The sequence below is a fragment of the Hippoglossus stenolepis genome, chromosome 11 (genome assembly GCF_022539355.2).
Source record: "Hippoglossus stenolepis isolate QCI-W04-F060 chromosome 11, HSTE1.2, whole genome shotgun sequence".
In the NCBI taxonomy this organism is placed as follows: Eukaryota; Metazoa; Chordata; class Actinopteri; order Pleuronectiformes; family Pleuronectidae; genus Hippoglossus; species Hippoglossus stenolepis.
The window spans coordinates 23109566-23132172 of NC_061493.1; the positions used below are offsets into that span (position 1 = coordinate 23109566).

A 22607-nucleotide genomic window follows, 5' to 3' on the forward strand; every position below is an offset into this window, starting at 1 on the left:
ATTATATCTGAGTTTATTATAGAATATTAGGATTAAACTTTAGTTGAATTCATGATGGAAAATCATGAGAATGTTTCATTTCACAGCGTCTCAGCAAAGTGTCTCCTCCTGCTGGTGAAAAGCGAGCACTGCACACAGGCAGAACCAACATTCAGTTTTACAAGGATGAAAAATCATTAATCTCTCAGGTGGATGAGGATAAATCATCACTAAGCTAAACATGCACATGTTGATATCATCCACGTGAACGATGGAGACAATGACACAGGAAAGTTCACGTCCCAGCTGATGGAATAAAAAGACAGAGGCGGCTCCGCTCCATAAAAATAATTTATTTACAGTGGCATGAATCATAAATTAACGAGTAGCATTGGCAAAAGCAACATTAGTGGGGACAGCTTGCATAAAGTGGTGTGAACGTCTGGACTTTTGCATAATAACACACTCACTCTGAGTAAAGAACTGAACCGACAACCTCCTGAAAACCTGCAGACACTGATCTTTGAACTCAGACTCTTCTCACACTTTGACCTTTTGCTCTGAAATATACATTTTACTGAGAAACACCTCAAATCAAAACTGGTTCTAAAAACAGGATCCTGAGGAATCAAGCCTCGGAGAATAATCACACAAAAAAAAAGGGCGTATTAAGAATATTTTCTAAAAACATTACAGCACAAAAGAAATATTAGATTTCACTTTTAGATTAAATTCAGATGCTTGTATTTAGGACACATCTTCATTTTTACATTTGTTTGGAGCTTTTTCTGAAAATCTGTGATGCTGATATTCATCCCTACACAAAACGGTTGTTGAAGTGAAATCTCAGAAACCACAGCAGAGCATTTTGACTTTCCTCTAAGCTGCAGTAATATTTTCTAAACAAAATGCGAACAAAGTATTGTCATAATTTCGAGTTAATTCGGTTTGTGTCGTTTCTTGGGAGAGAAGATACAAATTCCTGGTTGTGTAATTTTTACATCTACAGTATGAAGTGGTCAAACACTCACTGAGCCGCGTGGGACACATACAACAACCACATCGCTAAGGCCTTACGCTACGTCTTTAGCATCTTCAGGTACATACATGCATTACAGTATTTTTGCAATTGATCACAAATGTTTCTATGAATCGAGAGAGAAAGAAAAATAAATAGCCTATCAGTCAAAATGAGTTTACATCGACGTGTAATGACGAGTTTGACGTTCAGGACTTTTCATAGAATCATTCGTTCACAGCAGATTTCAATAAATCCACGTGTGTCGTGGTTACAGTGAGTTTTACAGGCTCGTGTGAGTCAGCACCTTTTAAATTGGTTCAGTTCAAGTATCCCCACAATAAAAGATGGACGACACGACAGCTACGAAAAGTGAAGCCAAATCCTCCCGATCGCCCCCTGGTGACCCCACCTCCTCCATGTTAGCAGATGGGAAATGGACCAAACTAATAAGCCAAAGTACTTAGTATGTTAAATAAATTTTTCTGTTAGTTTAGCAAGTTTTAATCACGCGTCACGATTTGGCTTCATTTTTTGTACAACAGGAGGAAACATCGTCCGTCTTTATTTGCAGTCGATGGTTCACGGGCACGAAGAGAATGTGTCGTCGTTCAAAGATCGCAGCCGACACACAACAAACCGACACACAACTTCACAACTTTTCTCCTTCAGCTTGCAATTCTAAGAGTGAGTCCTGCCAGTGCGTCGCCACCACAAAGGCTCATTTCAAATAAGAGTTTTTTATTAGTTTCACACACACACACACACACACACACACACACACACACACACGTTGTGTCGAGGCAAAGCTGCTTCGGAGGCAGAAATGATCACAGTGGAAAAAAATCTCAGTGGGCGAAGCGAACGCACAAACAACAGGATGGCGTTAAGCGGCGTTTACTCCCGGACACCATCTTAGTTCAGAGCGTTGTCATTTGCAGCAAGAGCGGTTTTGTTTGTCATAAACTGCACGAGTCTGACTTTTCACCTGACGACGAAAGAGCCGAGAAGCTGTGTCATTCCGAACCGAAGCGGCCGACCAGGAGAGAAAAAGAAATATTACGTATATTCATAAAACAATCTGCTCTTCAACCAGAAAGCTTGGAGCTGCTAATGCTAAGGTTAGCTGAGTCCCCCACTGAGGTTTAATTCAACCTGTGAAATGATTTCTCGTCTGCTGCTTTGCTTTACCACTCTGGGGAAAATGTTTTTTTTTTTTTTATAAATCTAAGTATGTACACTATCTATACACATTTACCTTCATTCAAAAAGTCATTAAACAGGGATACAGCTCCCCAGTAACTACAGCAGTTGAAATATATTAATTATATTAAAATCGACATCAAAATGTACCATTCTGAGAGATTTCACTTTGAAGAAAGATATCCTTGATTTTCTTTTTCATGTCATACAAATAATCTCTAAAAATTTCCTTCAAAACTATAAATATCTTTTTAAAATATTTTTTTTTTTCAGAAACCGTCTAATTTGACGTCTTTCAGTCGGGCTCGAAAATAGAACCATAAATGTTAAAATCAAGAGGTTTTGTTTATGCTTGTCGATCGTTCACTTCTCCAGTGTCAATCTGGGACATGGTTTCAGTCTCTCGCTCACACACACACACACACACACACACACACACACACACACACACACACACACACACACACACACACACACACACACACACACACACACACACACTGCTTCAGAGACTTGAGAGACCCACAGGTAAAAGTTTAGGAATACATTCATCTGATCAGAGCACATGCTAACAGCAAAACCTGTCTCTGTTTGTATTTCAGTGTTTATCATGTTTCCTTTTATTTAAAAAAAAAATGAAATGTTTCTTAATAAATCCCAGTGTTTAGTTGACATTAACTTAAAATGAAGGAGTTAGTGAAGATAACAATGGATGCTCTGCTTTCGTTTCATCCGACTCCAGCTGGAATCCGAATTTACGGACGCGTATATATTATCTCATAACTTAAGGAATAAATCATAAAAACCTGAATGCGCTGTGACAATTTCTGTGATTCTTCAGTTTGTGTATTTGCTGTTAGGATGGCTCAGACGGCAGCTTCCTCATAATGTCTGATTTTCTGAACGAGCCAAAGTGAAGTGGCTGCGGTTCAGAGGGTTTTTACATCATGTCACCATGTGAGCGTCCATCACGAGTGAGAGCGGGAGCAGGGTTTCCATCCCGCTCCTCGTTTCTTCACGAGCTGAAGCTGGTGTTTCGGACCCGTTGCCTCAGCAGGGGTCAGCAAAAGTTCTGTGAGAGGCAGAAAATCAAAGACAGAGAATAGATCAGGTCGTGTTTTTATTTTTAAATCAAATAATCAGACTGATTCCATGAAAGCTTCTGTACAACCGGTAATAACACAATGTCAAGGTTATTAGAAATTAGAATTCTTACAGAATTGGCGTCATCGTCTTGCGTCAGCTCCTGACACAGCTGCTCCAAGATCAGGCTGTTGTCACTCACCTGTGCCACAAACACAAGCAGCATCAACACAACTGCTGAATGTGTTCACTTACACCCAAATACTAAGGATGACAACTGAGGACATGTCAAGAGTTACATTTCCTATACGTCTATTTGTGTGAATCTGTGCTGAACTGGGCGTGAAAACAAATTTCCCCTAAAATGTACCTGATTTAACCAACAACTGTCTTTACAACATTCGATTAAAAACACAAACAAACAATGATTTTGCTGCTTTAGTTGAGGAATAACTGAAACACAGGAAACACAAGTATAACACCGAGAAGCAGACGTGATCAAGATGAATCCGACAGTAGACGTTGATCATCGGGGTTCTCGACATGAAGCAGCAAGAAGTAAATCTCTCACCTGCTCTGTGCTCATGGGCGTCATGGAACTCATCTGTCCTGACATCTGGCTCATGTTGCCACCGTTGCCGGCCAGGACTCCCAGGCTCATGCTGTGGTTGTTGCCGTTGTACATTCCTGCGTTGGGCTGTGTGGAGAACTGGGACTGGGACTGCTGTGGGTACACGCTGAAAGAAGATGACGTTCGATAATCTCAAAGACTGATCTGATCCCTGCTGTTGAGACGCATGTTCACAGGAATCCTGAATCTGGTTCTACCTGTTGCTGGTGGAGATGTTGGCAGGCTGGGGCCACCCGTTGAGGTCTGTGCTGGGCTGGTAGCTGGGGGGTCCTCCCTGGTTCGGGCCCTGGGGTTGGGGTTGTGGTTGGCCCTGACTCTGCAGCAGCATGGGGCTCTGACCCTGCCCCATCCTGGGGGACAACAGGGGGCTCTGAGGGGTCGCAGCCCCACAGGAGAAGCCTGACACTGGATCCTGGTGCTGCTGCTGTTGGCTCATTCCTGGTGAATGAAGCAGATAAACGGGTCAAACGGAGATTAGACAGCTACGTTGTAGATTGTTTCCTCTCAGATCTTTAACAACGGGACAGACTTGACTTTTGAGAAATCTCAAATCTTTTCCTTATCATCTCAGTCCTGCAGCTGAAAGAGCAACAGGAAGTAGAATCTCTACGACACTGACAGACAGACGCACGAAGTCAACAAACAGAAAACAGGAGACGGAAAGAGAAGATTTCTGTTTTACCAGTTCCACCACAGTTATTTTCCTGACTGGGTGAAATTAAAACAATCTCAAGACATTTGTTCATGCACCCAATCAACTTGATTTCAACAGAGATTATATTCCACCACCCAGAATCAAACACAGACCACCGCTGCCGTGCTCTCATCATATACCTGAACTGCTGAACTGGAAGGCACTGTGCTGAGCCGGCGGACTCATTACCCCGCCGTACTGCCCGCCTACATTTCCCATCATGCCCTGGCTAGTCAGATGACGGCTGGGGGAGAGAGAGGAGGAGAAGGGGCTGGAGGAGCTGGGATGAGGAGGTGGAGGAGGAGAGGGCAGGCCAGTACCGTAGCTGGAGGCCGGGTAGGGGAACTGCTGCGGGTTGCCCTGCGGGAGACGCGGGTTGGTGCCGCCGATGGGCATCGGCGTGGGCGCGGCGCCCCCGCTGGGCATGTTGAGTGGCATGTTGATGCCCTGAGTCCGCATCATCATGGCACGCTGGTGGTGCAGGTGCTGCTGCTGCTGCTGCTGCTGCTGCTGCTGCGGCGTTGGCGCAGGGTGTTGCTGAGGTACTCGCGCTGACGCTGGGCCAGCATCTGGGCGTTGAGGGTTCCCTGCAGGAGGAAACACAGAGAGATGACGACGCCATTCAAAGGAACGAACACAAATCACTCCCCACTGATTTAATCCGATTATTGTTTCACTACTAATATTACTACAACTTATAAGGAAATCAAATTAGTCTAACACACTTTTCCCTTTATGAATGGTTGCAAGGGTTTACTGTATAAAACTAATACAAACTAATGCATGAATAAAGATGGACGACATGGCAGCTGCCTCCCGGTGGCGTTCTGTGGAATAGGTGGTAAACTCTGCCTCCTCCACGTTAGTAGATGGGTCAGTCTGCACGTTAAATAGTAATATGTATAATATATATATAGTTTTTTTGTCATTTTAGGTTTCAATTAGTTATTCGATTAAGTTTTCCAGCTATCATATCGAGATCGACAGCTGAGACTGACTCGTGATTGGTCGGCCGCGTGTCTCAATAACACTTTCAAATCACAATAATCACGGCTGCACAAACTCCAGATGACATCGGTGCAAGATGGCAGCAGGATATTTTGGCTTCATTTTTTTTTTTACAACAGATGCATCGTCCATCTATATCAACAGTCTATGAGCAAACATACAACACACAGTCAATGAGTTACCATGGAAACACATCATTTACACCCACTGACCTGGTTTGGTACGTTAGACCTTAGAGGTAGATTCATGTTGGAGACTCCACTCATCTGGTTCCCCACCGGCTGACGGTTCTGCACGGGGGATGGACACAGTCTTTATTACTCTCATGTTTCATCAGTGAATCCACGTGAATTCAAAGTTGGTGGTTACGTGCGGCTCAAAGCTCAGAGCCAGGTTCTGTTCACTTTATCAGCCCTCAGGGTTTCTGCAGATTTAAGACTTTTTAAAGATCTATATCAAGTACGACAGATTTGAAGGAATATCAGAGCCCGAGAATCACTTCCTCGTAACTGAAGACGAAGTGAAGTAGAGTAATCCTGGACCACATTACCTCTCAAACTACACAGACGGAGACAGAAGCTATTTAAAGTCTTTCCCACTGACAAGCGGAGTGAACCAAACAACTACACTTTTTGTTTTAGACACTTCCCCCTAAAGCACGAAGACTGTCGTGGTTTGGGTTTTGTTTAGACTGGCACTGGAATGCATTGAACATAATAAAATTCGAATGACTCATTTATGTATCTGCAGATCAGCAGCAGTTAATAAGTATTTTTCCTCCGTCCGCACTTTGACTTCACTGTTTCCAAACTGGCACCAACAGGAATGTTGAAGATTCGTGTGCAGAAGTAAGAACTCTCCACCGGGTGGCGCTCTAGACTGTAATGTATCGTAGGAACGGGCTGTTCAGAGGTCAGTCACCTCTGAGGAATTATCACATTTCAACATTATTGGACAATTTGGAGCCTCAACATAAATGAACTAGTATCCAAAGACATGAACATGTGCAGAAACTGAAAAAAGTACTTGAATGCATTAACAACACGGTAACAGAACAGGAACCTTGTGAGGGAAATACACAGACGTGTGTGTTAACAGCCAGGCACATAACGTACAGTCAAGAAATAATCTTTGTGAGTGCGTGTATGGTTTTGTGTGTGTTTAAGTGCACACCGCATGCATGTGTGTTGATTGTTAAGTGGAGTTGCTGATGAAGGCAGCGAGCTGAAACACGTCTGTTCCTTTTCCGGCTGCTGCTGCCGTTGAGTTTAAACTTGCCGAACCCTGTCAGCATCACTGTCCGTTCTCCAGCATCACCGCGTAAGAAGAACAATGTGTGTGTGCTTCATGTGGAGGCTGCTACAGAAAGAGACTCTGAATCTCAGTACGGAACAATCACACCATCTTTTTCATGGTAATGAGGTTTGGCACATATCAAACAATCGTAAGGATCCATTATTCAATTTCTTCAAAAAAGAAAAATATCCATCCATCTATTATCTACGCCACTTATCGCCTTGGCGGTCGTGGGGGAAAGCTGGAGCCAATCCCAGCTGACGTTGGGGCGAGAGACGGGGGTGCACCCTGCAGAGATCACCAGCGAATCACAGGGGCGACACACAGAAACACGTCCGCATCACATCTCCAGGCAGCTTGGAGTCTCCAATTAACCAATTAGGTTAATTAAACACAGAGGACGAGCAAAGCAAGTGGTGAATTTACTCTGTGGACCAATTGCGACGATCGTTTGACGGACAGAGACGATCACTTAAACACGTAGGACACAAACCCAATGAGGTCTCAGTGGACAGTCACAGATGCATGTGATAGTCTGTCCCCCCCTTCCACAGGTCTGAGGTCGATAAGCAGCACAGAACTGACAGAGGAGGGATTGGACACGTGACCTACCAGCTGGGCCTGGAGTCTGTGCTGCAGCTGGAGCCTCAGGTTGTTGGGCTGAGGTGGCACTCCTGCACTGGGAGCCCCTGGCCTCATTCCTGCATGCCTGGGCCCCACACCCCCAGGCATCCTCATCATTGGGGGGTAACCAGCAGGTGGCATCCTTTGCTGCCCCATGTGGCCAACCATAGAGGGTCCGTGGAACCCGCCGTCAGATGGAATGCCGCCATAACCTGGCTGCCCGCCGTAGTGTTGGCTGTACTGGGGAGGCTTCATACTGTCCTGGTCTGACAGAGGAGCCTGCAGGGAGGGAGGATGGTGAGATATGAGGAAGGGGAATAAATACAAAATGTGTATTGTGTTTTGAAACTATATTTAGGTTCTAGTCGGGTTCAGTTATGATTTATTACACTGAACTTTCTTGTAATCGTGGGGGTTAGGGGGCTCGGGTCGGGTTGGACACAGAACACAGAATTAATATCTACGACTGTGGGAAATTTGGTGCAACTTGAAATTTAAGGGGACTGTTGGACTCAAAACAAGTAATCATTATAAAACACATCCTATTTAAATAATGTTATCAGTCTGAAAGGGCCTCACCTGTCTGGCCAGCGTTGGGATTCCCAGCATCTTGTCAATCTCCTCCAGACCCTCATAGTCCTTTAGCACCGAGCACAGCTGGTTCAGCAGGGCCCCTTCGTCCGGCTGGCCCTCGGGCCCCATGGAGCAACACCCCATCCCATCCGCCTGTGGAACGCCGTACCTGAGAGACACCTCGGCGTTAGTGTCACGAGGATCGACACGGAGCTCACATTCAAACCGCTGATCGGCTGACAGGTTAAATAAATGCCAAACCTGCTTTGGTTTCCGTAGTGATCCATCATCATTCGGTCTGGCCACGGTGCCGTCTGATTGGGCGGGGCTTGCTGCTGAGGGTAGGAAGGGTTCGCCATCTCCATCTCTGCGGCAAAGAAATGCAAATGTCAGGATCGGTTATGCTTTTGATGATAGTCGGTGTCGTAGTTTTTCTCGTTCTTTCTATTATCCATCCATCTTTTTTTTCTCACCATTTCCCATCATCTGCATGTTCACCATTGCTCTGGATCCAGGGGGGCCTCTCGTGGGGAGCCCAGTGTTCATGGTGGGGACCATGCGCCCAGGTCCGATCCCCTGGCCCATCATCTGCCCCTGGGGACCCCCTATTGGCCCCTGGGGGCCCCAGCCCTGCTGCATGGAGCCTCGCATCGACCCATTTGTCAGCATGCCTGATTCAGGGGGACGAATTACACAAGTAGAGTCATTTTTATAAAATAGAGAAGCTCAAATGTTCTTTTATTAGAAACAATAAAGATGTGAGAAGATGCCAGATCAACTTTCAGGATGTTCTATTACATAAACTTATTTAAGATACGACATCAGAGCTCGTGTCTTTGTTAAAAAGCTGCATTGGCTAGTTTTCTTTTTCCAGCCTCACCCGAGTTGGCCATCGCAGCTTGGTTGGCCATGCCTGCGTGACTTCCCATCATGCCTTGCTGCTGTTGATGCTGCAGTAAGGTGTAGGGGCTGATGTTCCTGTGATGAGGAGGGAAAGGCCTGGCGGCGTTGGGGTTGGTGCCCATGCTGCCGTCCAGGGACATGCTCCTGACAGGGGGAGCAGCTCGACCCGGGGGGCCCGGCCTGGCTCCACTGAAACCTGCTGGGGAGAAGACACACGTTTACTCATAAATTATAAATGTTCACACATGTTTGCTGAGGGACAAATGTGATGAATGTTTTCAAATTTCCTCATTGAGATTCGGAGGATTTTAGCATTTTTCAGACGCACTTGCTGGGCCAATGGGAGGGAAGGCTCTGTGCTGGCTGGGGGGGCTGCTGCTGCCGCCGCTGTTGTCGCTCATGTGTAGGATATCGCTGATGATGGTCTGTTTGTCCACCGAGGACCCGGGCGGCACCGAGGAGGAAGAGGACGAAGAGGAGGGTGGTCCTCTAGCTGGTGGCTGGGCTCCAAACAGCTGCTGCTGGCCGCCACTCTGCAGGTCCTCCAGAAGGTCCTCAAGTTCACTGGCCTGAGATCAGCAACAAACAAAAAAAACATTTAAATTACAAAACAAAACGCAACAAGACATTTTCCCTGGGACAGCGTCAGTCGAGAAGTTTCCACTGACATCCACCGAACTCTGTTTAGAATTCTTCATATTTTAAAAGGTTTTAAAATGTTGCCATCACAAAATGTTTTTTTTGACCCATTTATTTGATATAATTAAAACATTTTAAAGAAGTTCAGTCTTCGTGTTTTGTTTAATTCACTTTTGGATTTAAGAGTGAGACAAAAAATACTAATGAATCAAAGGCAAAATGTGAAAATGCATTTTTATATAACGAACGTGAACTTGTATATTCACTATTGATAACAACTCAGTGTTACATTGCAACTTCACTCTCCACACAGACACACACCCACAACTCAAACACACACACACACACTGACAGGGATGGTTTCCTCCGGGCATTTGGCTGATGAATAGAGGAGGAGCTAAAAATAAACTGCCGGCACTAATGAGGTCATGTGTGATGTACAATAAGACACACAGTCATAGCTCGGTTTAGCTACAGTACGCACACACACACACACACACACACACCTCGACCTCTATATTACCACACATAAAGGGGAACATTTCAAAAGGGGACGTGAAGGACATGCCCCCAAAAAACTGTCTACGTCCAGTCGTAGTATATATATAAGAGTATATATATGTATATATCCAACATTTGTGGTGCATCCTCTCTGCCACGTCTCGTCTATGAGGAGGCACATGAGCTTTGCTTCAGTGTGAAGTGAGTGAACGATGAACATCACTGTGATAAACAGGCTCATACATCATCTGATGGAATGTCAGCAAACTAACAGGAAGCAAGATTTTAACCTGCATTCACGAAACAGCCTTTTGTAGTTACCCACAGCTGCCGCTAGATGTCACTAAAAAGCCACTTTAGGTCTTTGACACAATAGGAGTCAAATATTTCAAGCCTGACATTTACATTTTTACATTTTAGATCTGATGTGCACCAGTGAATGTTACACACTGACACGTTTACATATTCAATTACCCTGGAAGCACAAATACAGTGGAACAAAATCCAACACATTCTCACATGAACACACAATCTGTAAACCAGATACACAACACAAACAGTCACATGTTCTTCTGCATGTTCTCATAACTGCTCCTGCAAACCCTAAAGACACTCACACCTACTGCTCCTTCAATTTATTCTTCATTTCTTTAATCCTATATCTGATTTACACAAAGTCTGTGAAACGTTGTGTTAAGTTCGACTGTGAACACAACTCGCACCCTCGATAAAACACGTTCTGAGTGACCTGCTACTTTACATGCACGTTGCTCTTCGCTTCATCTTTCTGTTTCTCCCGTGAGCTGGAACTTCATCAGAGGAGTTTAAACGTCTGTTGAGGAACAACACAAACAGCTTCCTGCCTTATTCAGCTCCAGCTCAACAAAACCTCGTCTCATTCTACAAAGAGCAAACGAGAAACCTTCCTGGGAGAGGGCCTCTCCTCCACTTCCACTCCGGAGGTACAACTGCTCAACGGATCCTCAGTTGTTTTCCGCCTCTATGTGAATGCACCTGCACTTTCAATGGCTAAACGTTGTTGTGTGAGAAACAAACAAGACAGCTACACTCTTAGAACACGCGTTAGAGTTCAGGTGTACCTCTCACTTTCACCACTGGAGGCCACAAAATACGAACGTTGGCAAAACTATGGAGCCTGAGAGGAGCAGAATCCACCAAATATTACCACTAAATATGACCACTAAAATACCGTCTCAGCTTAATCTCTGATGGCTACCGAGGTGATGTCTTCAGAGGGATTCTTTTATCTGACCAACCGTCCAAAAACCCAAAGATATTTCATTTAAAATGAGCAAAACCTCTCATTTGACCTAATGAAATGCTTCATACATGACTTACTGGATTATCTGTAAATACTGTAAACTGACCTGGTCCGCCATGTTGAAACCCACTTCCTGTTTCTCTGTCTTAATGTTGGGCAGCTTAGGTCCATCGCCAGGCTCCATCTTCGTGGCTTTATCCAGGATGCCGTTATCGTCCCTGTCCAACAAATAGCGTAGCAGCGCATTGTCTTTCTTTTTGGGGCTGCCCGGCTCCTGCTTAATGCAGAGTTCAGCCAGTGAGGCCATGTTGTCCGCCGAAGCGGACTCGGGACCAATGGCGTCTTTTCCGGTAGCTTCCGCCGTCAGCTTGGCCAACTCCACAGGCGAGGTGCTGTTCTGCAGCAACCGGTGGAGAATTTTGTGCTTCTCCTTTAATGAAGTGGAGTAGTTGTTATGCCCAGCCCCACCGACACCCCCGACCCTGCTCAGCGGGTCCTTGCAGTTCTGCTCGTCCCTGAGGGCCCCCGGTGGTGAGCCGGGGTCAGAGGGTTCTAACTTAGTGGTGAGGAGCTGGAGCAGCTTCGTGTGCCCTTTGGTGTTGAGAAGGCGGTTTGTGGCGTCGCCGAGCTCACCTCCATTACTGTCGAAGCTGTCAGGGTCACCGTCTTTGTCTTCCCCCTGCTCACCTTCCTGGTTTTGGGACAACAACAAGTCTTGCTGCTCCCCAAAAGTCCCAAACAAGTCAGCCTCTAAGCTGGGATGGTTCTTCGCTAGCTGGCTACTTCCTGTGCTGCTGCAGTGAAGAGGGCTCTGCAGGCCAGCCAGCTTTCTGTCAGGTGAATCTGGATGCTGGCCCTCTGTGAGGCCCTGGGTGACCCTGTGGCCCTGGCTGAGGGCTTGCAGGGCACTGAGGGAGTTGAACCCTTGGCTGTTTCCGGTGCTGCTGCACACGGATGCGGGCGAGTGGAGGCCGGCGACAGGAGAGAAGGAACCAGGGGGGTGCTGGGGGAGGTGAGGGCTACTACAGCTGCTGCTGCTAGCCGGAATGCCGGGACTCTGGTGATGACGAGGAGACAGCATTGCACCCTGGGCCCCTGAACTGACGCTGGGGCTTCCCTGGGCAGAGGGGCTGCCCAGCTTGAGTCCGTGGCTGTTCCCCTGAGGCGTGGTCGCCCGACCCGATACAGCCCCGAAACCCCGTCCAGGGGTGCTGGGGGCTGACATGGAGTGGTGGGTGTTGCTGGTGACACTGGCGTCAGGGGAAGCGGAGGGACCACTCGCACTGGTTGGGGTCATTGGCTTGACCACGACCTGCCCGCCTGGTGCATACGTGGTCATTCCACCAACATTATCCCTGAAGGAAGAAGGAAACAGGAACAAGAATCAGTCCTGGTCCAGTGCTGCTTGTTTTTTGTTTTAATCGTGTAAAACAATTACAATTTCTCTTAATAACCCCATTTTAACAAAAGTCAACTACCACCTGTGATTAAATAAGAAAAGCAAGATTTTGTAAATTTAATTACAGTGTAAAAATACAGTAAAGTTTCTGTTTTTCAGAACTACTGCTGAATTTCAGTGAATACATACAGAAAGTGATGAGTGGCATTCTGAAGAGGTTTAGTCATATCCTTTCTTTCAGCTTCAATTAGTCTCGTCATGAAGAAACAAACAGATAGCAGCTCTTAACAGCAGTGTACACAAGTGGGAAAACAAAGACGTAGCAGAGAGAGAGAGCCTTCAACATGGATCGGCTTCAGCCCCACACCAAACACACAAAGCTCCCATTGTGCTGAATGCCGGAGCGATACATTTGAATGTGAAACTTGTGGAAGTAGAAAAGGCCAAGTTCTCGCCATTGATCCGCGAGGCTGTGGGCAACAAGTCCTGGCATCGCTCTCTGACCCGACGTCCAGACCATGAAGGGAAGGGTCGTACCAGCAGCTGGATACTGGTTGAGTGGCTCCCAGGAGAGGGAGGAAGGGATGGAAGTGCTGCAGACTGAACTGGCTGGTGATGCTTGTGTGTGTTTTGGTCTATACATGCGGCGGAAGCTGTTAATAACAGGCTCTTTGTTTGTTATCCACACTGCAGTGATGCACCCCCTCCTCCAAAGAGCCTGAGAGGGAACATGTGATCAACACAGGTCGACAAGAGAAAGAAGAGAGAGACGGCCTAAAAATAAAATCTGTTGTTCTGTAATTAAAGTCATTATATGAGGTTTTTTCTAAGATGAGTGGAAAGTAAATGTTCATTTTAAGAAGAATTTAGATTTTAAAGATGAACTTTGTTCTTGAGTGGCTGCTACAGGGCAAAACTCGTGATTCACTGCCATGAAATCGTATAACTTGTCTCCACTGATTGGAGGAGAAGTGTGAAGCTCTCTGGAAAGAATCGCTGCAGGTTTAGGAAGAACATTTCTTGACCAATCACAGGAAGTAGAGACAGCATTAAACTGTAGAAGAAGAAAAAGAAGAAGAGGAAGCAGCTGCGACGATCTAATGTTTGAACCACGAGGACGTTCATTTGCTGCATTTGAACTAGTGTGGAGTACTGTGGTACTGTAGAGCACTGCGCCTGAAGGTGCTGATGCTGGGAGTGATACCATAATGATGTTACCATGGCAACCAAATGAAGCGCTTCATTCACTTCGCCAACACGCCTACGTCAGACGCCGTCTACAAACCAGTCAGAGTCAAGTATAGGTAGACGCCGCCCACGTAGGTGATGACGACAGGACGTACGCATGTCAGACAAAATTCTTTAGTCCATAAATTACAATGTGAAACCAAAACTAACCAGATCAAATGAAACTACGGAACAAACACATGAAGCTGGATTCAGACTCTCAGGTGAGAAAACGTCCTGAGATTGAATTAAAGACACTTTGCAGCAGAGTTAAAGTCCGAGTGGCTCGTACCTCTGCAGGCTGTGCAGCGACATGTAGAGCTGTGGCTCACTGGTGGTGGGAGATCGGACCAGCTTGCTCCTGGTCTGGGCTGAGACGGTGGTTCCGTCTGCCAGGGAGAATCTATACATGGGGCTGAGCGCTTGGCCGTTCTTCAACACTGGAAAGACCCAAACAGAAACAAGCAAGACAGAATACTGTGATTTCTGTCAATACATTGCCTTAAAAGTACTTCAATAATAGATTTATTTACTGATGAAGTCGAGTGGCAGATAGTTATCATTGCTGATATTAAAAACAGCATATTAGGTAGAAATTCTACTAAATCCTCAAAATCTCCACATTAAACATACTTGGTCGCCAACAGCACAGTTTATATGTACTGGCCTAAAAACAAAAACAGCAGCAACCGAGAAATTCCGTTGGTTCTGTTAATAATCACCTTCCTGCTGGTGTTTTTTGGCGAAGGACATGTCCCCTTCGTTCTGCAGGTGGAACCTCTGAATGCAGCGTCGCACCAGGTCCTCCCAGCCCGGCTTCATGGATGCCCGCAGTAGACTCGTGTCCAGCGATGTGATCTTACCTGGACGGGCACGAGGATGGAACTGGTGTTAGCAGACGATGTGGAGCAGCAGTGACTGTCACTTAACCACTGGCCTGGAGCGCTAACCCTTACTGTGTGTCTGAAGTAATCAGGTTTCCCAACAACCTACGATAACATACATACTAGGATATCCACGTGATCCACATTGATCGTAACAGGACATTGCATTAAGGTACAAACCTTGAAGGTCCTGCCGTGTGGTGAACTTCATCACAGGTCTCTCTTTGACCGGGACTCTTCTTGCCACGCAGATGAGACAAGACTGGAAATCTGCACATTTGGAAAAATGCGGGTTGATGGAAACCATTTCTCGTCACATCCTGCGACTACACACAATACTTATAATATAATGTATGTAGGAATGTGTATGGGGAGCGGTTACATAAAGAAACTGTGACTGGCTTTTTTTTGTCCTGACCACTCGCTCACTCTCTTGGGTGGTCTCTTGTTCGGGCTCCACACCTGCTTAAGCTTCAGCTCTTCCCTCATTAAAACACAAGGAAACACGTTCGCTTTATTTTACCCTGTCCGCACCTTCTCACGAGGAATGTACACGTGTCAAGGAGAAGATTAGAAATACCTCTAAATGTAATGTACTCCAGTCAAACACCATCACTGGTGTTTTCACCCTAACGATTCGGTTAACAAAATTTAAATTCCCTATCTCATAATAATCCTGGATCCGTCCCCTGATCCGGATCCACAACAAAACCCAATGGGTTCTTTCCTAATCCAAACCGCATCCTTCCAAGTCCTGTGGTTTTTTAATAAACCTGCTAACTAACAGTTTCAGATGTCACAAACTTAAGAGACCAATCCTGTCAACTTTAACAATAAACACCAACACTAATCAGAAGTTATTAGAAAACGTACAGTCCTCGAAGTCAACTTTGTGTTCGTTTAATTCACTCGACAGTTTATCAGACGCGTAATCAAACACATTCAAGTCGGACATTTTGTGCGCTAAATAAATGTTTGTGTGAGGAAAGAGACGCGTTTTCTGAACGTTAGAGGATGTAAACCTTCATGAACCTGAATATGAGCAGCAGGTCTCCTTCAACACAACCTCAACACCACAGCAGCTTCAACACAACACCCTCCACCTCCGTCTCAACCTGCAGCCCTCAGTCTGTCCACCAGACATCCTCCTGCTGTCAGGGGACAGATCGGCACAGTATCTGGCTGTCAGACGTCTAAAATGAGAGCGCCAGAAAGACTCTTGTCCCTGGTGTGTATGTGGTTTGATAAGATAAGATGGGGAAATGACAAAGTGCCACGCACTAATTAGTCTCTCCCAATGGATGGGAGGGAAAGTAGACGAAAGGAGGACAGGACACAAGAGACAAGAAGGATGGGGGATGGATGGAGTGATGGGAAAGTGACGGAAAGTCGAGACAGAGGTGGAAATGGGGAGAGAAGAAGAGATTTTATGATGAAGGGCAAAACTAAGAAGTCAGAGAAACCAATGGAGAGACATGGTTAGTAAAAAAGAGGCTGAGACAAAAAACATAGAACTAAATGAGAGACACAAAGTGGAAAACGACAATGTTAGTTAAAGTCAGTACCTTCCCCCTCTTCCTTGATAGACTTGGGTTCGGACACAGCGAAACACTGCATGGTCTCGTACTTCTGCTGCGCCGCGTCCTGCTGGTCAGAGGTCGGCTGATCTTCTCCGTCCACGTGGGGGTTGACCAACATGCGGCAGGTGAAGGTGTGGCTGTTCCTGTTGGAGGGATCACCGCTGCGATGATTCACTGGAACACAGAGAAACATAGGGGCTGGACATTTGAAGGAGTCGACGTCATAAGAAACAAATATAAGCACTGCAGCTAAATTATAGTATAAAAGGCAGGCAAAGCTACTACCTGCTACTAGAGACGCAACAAGAGTTAACTAAGATGAAGGAAGACTTGTTTTATGAAGTTCAAGTATCCGAAGACCAAGAAGTCTACTAAGGCGGAGCCCAAACGAGACAGTCAGGTCTACGGAGGATTTCCTATTTGCGTCACCAGCTTGTCTCGCTCTTACTGTTGCATCTTAATCATCTGCATAGCTAGATGGTAAGTTTCACCGCCAGCGTGCAATGAATCCTGGGATAGGTTGATTCGAGAAGGATCCACCCTCAGGAATGGAAGGACGCATTTGTCTTCCACATGTAAAAGGCTAGTCGTGCAGCTGTGACGAGATCCATCCTCAAATGTAGCCTCCGGAGGATGCAGCCCCTGAAGCTAAACATCCTCTGTCACCGCTGCAACATGGAGCTGAACGGACACCTCCATCAGATGTCGTCCAGTTTACCGTCTGTGGTTCTTACCCATGCTCTTTGGCAGCAGGTTCTTTATGAACTCGGCGTGATCCCCAACGTGCAGCACGCTGTAGACGTTGGTGTTCATCAGCTCCTCCTGCTGGTAGTGCAGATACTGACTCACGTTCTCCGAGACAAACACTATGTTGCCCTCCACGTTGACCACGAAGAAGAAGCCGTCCAGGGCCTGAGGGGGGGAGGAGAAAGTGGAAGGGGCGATGAAGGGGAAGGGATGAGGGGGAGAAAAGAGGAGGCAGAGAAGAGAGTGATGATTAAAAGGATCAGCAGACATATGAACAGAGGGGGATGGAAAAAGGAAAACAGTTCCACCCTTTTTAAATAAATCTGGATGTTTTGATTTGTGTGTTTATGCAGTGTTTATGCAGTGTGTGTGTGTGTGTGTGTGTGTTTCCATTCCTGTCTACTCAGCATTTTCCACCTATATGTACAGACTGTGATTTGTCCTTTAGCTTTACACACATGACTACACAAGCTACACAACTACTACTGTAAATATATGCTGGAGTAGAATAGAATAGAATAGAACCTTTGCTTCAAGCCTTTGTCAATATTACGGCTGATGAAAGCTATTTATATCCCGTGTGTGTGTGTGTGTGTGTGTGTGTGTGTGTGTGTGTGTGTGTGTGTGTGTGTGTGTGTGTGTGTGTGTGTGTGTGTGTGTGTGTGTGTGTGTGTGTGTGTGTGTGTGTGTGTGTGTGTGTGTGGCCTCCTTCTCTCCTATTCTAATCTGGCTTTTCAGTCAGGTATTTACTTCACTGGGTCTCATGTTATACGTCACCACACACCCGTGCGCGTACAGACAGCACACGCACGCACACGCACACGCACGCACACACACACACACACACACACATCCACACAAACTCCAGAAGGCTAGATGACGCCGCTAACCAGGGGGACTCTTATCTCTCTGTAACTGTAAAGTGCAACACCATTTAAAGTCAGATCGGCGCTCCAGTCTTGCTTCGAATAACAACCTAGACGAAACGCTGGCAGTCCGACTGACGACAGATTTCCTCGTCAGCGTCTATATCGCTGCGATGATGATGATGATGATGAAGGAGCACGGCTTAATTTGGACGGATGCAGTCTGTTGCGTCACTTGTGAAAACGTGATTACGAACTACTCTGGGGGTCAAGTACAGGTCAGTGGCGTCAAAAGAAATTAATCATCGTTCTCTGTGTGATCGTTGCACCTCCTCCTCCTCCTCCTCCTGTGTTCTGCTTTGTGTTACTGCTGTTGTGTTACTGCTGTCGTGACCCACCTCGAGCATCATGGGCCCAAGAGCGTCCTTATCAATGACGCCCTGTCCCGTGGAGGAGACGTCGGCCTTCTGCACCTCCTCAGCATCCGCCACCGGAGCTTTGTCTGTGAAAGACAACGAGAAACACGGGGGTAGTGAAGAGCCTTTATTTATCCTCTTCCCTTTTCTTCAATAAGGGAAATAAAACACGTATTTTAGAAAGGGAAATTGGGAATTTGTTGAATGTATTGATGTTTTGATGGGAGGTCAAAAGTTCAGGGTGAAAATCAAAACACACGTTTGTTTGTTAGTTTCCCTGGAAAATGAAACTCAGCTTCTTAGAAAAATATTCAATTCTCACACATTGTATTCTCGCCTTCAAGCAAAAATACAGCAACACACACACACACACTTTGAGTTATATACACACACACGAGGACTTTTCATTGATTACACACATCACTTAACCTCAGTTTAACCTCATAATAACGTCAGCTCTAAACTCCCGTCTTCCAGCAGTGTGGTGATGTGCCGTTAAACCCGCAGGTCTGAGTGCCTGGGATGTCACAGGGAGCAGGTATCGCCAAGTTAATGCACGGTACATTACACACATTTAGAGTCATATTAGAGGCCGGTCTCCTCTCTCCTCGCTGCTTGTACCACTGGACTGTTAAGCCTCCCATGGCCCCATTAGGCCACATAGCTCACATTCCTGTTGTGGGACCAGAGCTGCACAGAGTCATCAGCCCTTAAACCCTGTCACTGCAGAGCCCGCTGCGGCTGTCATGTAGGTGGAGGAGTGTTAAAGTCACAGTGCGAGCTTTTTGAACAACACGAATAAATATGGTTATTGTGTTGCACAGGCTGCGTCTGTTCGAACGGTGATTTATACGTGCATGGTTTTCTGTGAACGTGAACAAGTCGGCACAGAAAGGAAAATCCCTGTGAAACACAAAATCCAACTTTGCACATGATCCAATCTGCACAACTGAGCAACACACAACTCATCCGCTCTCAAAGATGTGTGCTTCCAACCACTAAACTCTAAAGATGACGACACGGCCGCTACGCAGAAGTGAAGTCCAAGTGACTCGATCAGCCCCTGGTGGATGGCTGCAGTACAGGTCATAACCCCACCACCTCCACGTTAATAGACGGGACATCGGCTCAAATGTGGAATGATTGTTTTCTCAAAGATGGGTTCTGTGATTTTAGGTAGTTCTTATGACAATGACGTATGTTCAAGTTTTTACATTTCTGATAAGTGTGGTTTTAATTTGTTATTCAATGCAATAGAAACGGGATGAAACATTGTGTGTGTGTGTGTGTGTGTGTGTGTGTGTGTGTGTGTGTGTGTGTGTGTTTATTCAGCTGTTGTTTTACAGACACAAACAGTGCAACAACATGTGGACACCGACTGGCAGAGGACAAAACGGGAGGGAGATGAGGAGGGAGGGAGAGAAAAGGAGAGGGAAGGAAAAGATGGTAACTGAAGGAAAGCAAAAGGAAAGGAAAGGAGAATAGAGACAAGTGAGGGGAGGAGAGAACAGGAAAGGAAAGGAAAAGAACAAGGAAAGAAACATAACATAAAAGGACAGAGAGGAAAGGGGAGGGAAGGAAAAGATGGTAAATGAAGGAAAGCAAAAGGAAAGGACATGGTGAGAAAAGAAGGACAGGAATGGAAATGGTAAGGAAGGAAAGGAGAAGAGAGACAAGTGAGGGAGGAGAGAACAGGAAAGGAAAGGAAAAGGACAGAGAGGAAAGGGGAGGAGAGGTGAAACAGAGAGGAAGGTGAAGGGAAGGAGAGCAGGAGGCGGGGAGCTCGAGAGACGGAGCCCCGGGCAGATCTGCACCCTTACATCATGTTGCACGGTGTTACATAACCGCTCGGACTCAGTCTGTCTCTGCACCATCATCACACACATTATCATTACAGGGTCTGTGCAGGGTCACACTCACACACGTTTAGTTTCAGTTGGTGGAAGGAGCTGATCCACAGGATCAAACCCCCCCTCAGGTAGTGGATGTGGATGTCTTTTTAAAGTTGCTTGATGGCATTTTTAATTTTCGGTTCGTTTTAACTATAACTTGTGAGGAGTAATTCCCATATCATCTCATTAGTTCCTCCGTGGATGCGACTGCGTTGCTGAACTCGATTCAATCATGCGATTACTTAAGAGTCCTCACTTACTACAACAACCACATTCTCCACTCCCCCCCCCCCGTGTTCGTGGTTGGGAGAATAAAGCTCCTCTTTCATTGCAAAATAGTTGTGAGAGAAAAAGAAAATGCGGCTAAACTCTGCACAACTCATGTCGGCTCTGCTTAAGTAGATGAATGTTCAATAAAAATATGTCATCGTTTACGTCTTAGACTTCGAGCAGATGGAATATGAACTAAGGATACGTCAAGTTAAGTTTCCTCAAAGATGATTTCTGCCATTTTAGGAGGTTCTCATCACACTACTATATGTTTAAGTGTTAATGTTTCTGTTTGATGATACAGGAACATTCACATCATTTCATCATCATTATTTAAAGCATTAAAAAAAACTAGATCCTCACCCTGCTCCTTGATCTGCCTGATCTGCTTCACCGTCTCTTTGAGGATGGCACATTTGTCCGGCTTGACGTTCAGGTCGTCCATGTCGTTGATGTTGGCGAAGATCAGCTCTGCCAGCTCCTCGATGTATTTGTTCTCCTGCTCCCGGTTGCTCCTCTTCGGGCTGCCGCACAGGGAGGGAAGCAAAGACGCCGTCAACACTTACACCACAACTAATAAAATGTACACAGATTGAAAAAAGAAGCTGACATCTAGAAAGTTCACCATCACACGCGTGGATTTTAAGTTTAGTGGTTAAATGAAGACGTTTTCTTCATGCACAAGCTGGATATCTGCAGTTTTACACTTGAGGTGGATGCGTGGCTGCAACTGTGCACGTCTCAAACTCTGGGCTTTCTTCATTGCATGAGCTTGTTGACTGATTCGTTTCTCTTTTCCTCACTTCAACCTGAGCAGCAAACACTCTCCTCATTATAACCTCAGTGCATCGTCACTACAACCTTCACACATCCTCTCCAACAGTGAGAGCACGACCACTTGTTAGCGCTTATGTGAACTACTGTCTGCAGGAAATGCTGAGGCAGATTTTTTCTAAATTGTCCTGCAAAGTCCTTCGACCTCTATCCCTCTTCTCTTTAGCTCAGTCCATACATAAAATGTGTCATGTCAATGTGTTTGTGCATGTGTTAGTGTGTCTAGATAGATAAGATAAACAGAAAATCACTGTCTTCACTAGGTCTTCACCTGGGTCCCAGGAGGTCCGACTGACAGTCCTTCCTCTTCAGAGACTCGCCCCCTCTGGGGGGCTCCGGGGTGTCCGCCCTCCCACTACTCATCTTCAGCAAATATCAGCACCTAAAACGACAGAAACACAACCATAAGGATATTTATACAGGCAGTGTATTTAGATTATGAGCGATTAGCAAACATAAAACACACAGATTTTGTCATGTTGAGACAGAAATGATTATAAGTTTTTGCGTCATCCTGGTGACAAACAAACTGGGACAAAACCCTGTCCCCCTTGTCGGAGGTTATAACTGTTGACCTGTTTCAACAATGCAAATGCAGAACTGTCACCGAAGGGGGATGTAATAATATTTTGAATCAGACCTCTACTTCCAAATTAACTCTCATTTCGTTGGCAAATTTCCCTTTAAGCTTTTGATTTCAAATACAATCCAAATATATCATTTTAAACCTTTAATTGTTGCTCAATCTGGCTTTTTTTAAACGTGCAGAACAGTTCAGTCTGTGCCAGTGTGAGGATGCTATTGATCTAAATTCACTGGTTCAATTACAACGGAGCATCATGGAAATTGAAAACCTCTCGACTGCTCCACCAGCTTCACAACATTCTTCCCCACAGTCTAAAGACAAGAATCCACGTGCCGGAGATGTACACAACCTGTTTGAATGGTGCATAATCAAACAGGGAGCGTGTCCGTGACTCATGAAAACAATGTGCCATTATAAAGTGCCCGTTGGCAATATGTGGGAGGCCCAGTGGGAATAAAGTAGGTGTCAATAA

The 22607-nt window shown here is 45.8% G+C and overlaps 1 protein-coding gene across 1 annotated transcript in view; it reads right to left on the reverse strand.

Annotated features, from left to right (window-relative positions):
* Positions 1 to 317: 317 nt before the first annotated feature.
* Positions 318 to 22607, reverse strand: part of LOC118117326 (nuclear receptor coactivator 2) — a 40451-nt gene continuing 18161 nt past the window's right edge. Inside the window, 22 exon segments of the mRNA XM_047341913.1 lie at positions 318 to 3272; positions 3417 to 3485; positions 3855 to 4020; positions 4112 to 4352; positions 4749 to 5124; positions 5127 to 5195; positions 5829 to 5906; positions 7525 to 7815; positions 8116 to 8278; positions 8371 to 8476; positions 8583 to 8780; positions 8990 to 9211; positions 9341 to 9581; positions 11541 to 12789; positions 14353 to 14500; positions 14783 to 14923; positions 15125 to 15214; positions 16510 to 16698; positions 17259 to 17436; positions 18536 to 18639; positions 21079 to 21239; positions 21821 to 21931. Coding sequence (XP_047197869.1) covers positions 3261 to 3272; positions 3417 to 3485; positions 3855 to 4020; positions 4112 to 4352; positions 4749 to 5124; positions 5127 to 5195; positions 5829 to 5906; positions 7525 to 7815; positions 8116 to 8278; positions 8371 to 8476; positions 8583 to 8780; positions 8990 to 9211; positions 9341 to 9581; positions 11541 to 12789; positions 14353 to 14500; positions 14783 to 14923; positions 15125 to 15214; positions 16510 to 16698; positions 17259 to 17436; positions 18536 to 18639; positions 21079 to 21239; positions 21821 to 21912 — 4584 coding nt within the window. The 5' untranslated portion in view covers positions 21913 to 21931 and the 3' untranslated portion in view covers positions 318 to 3260.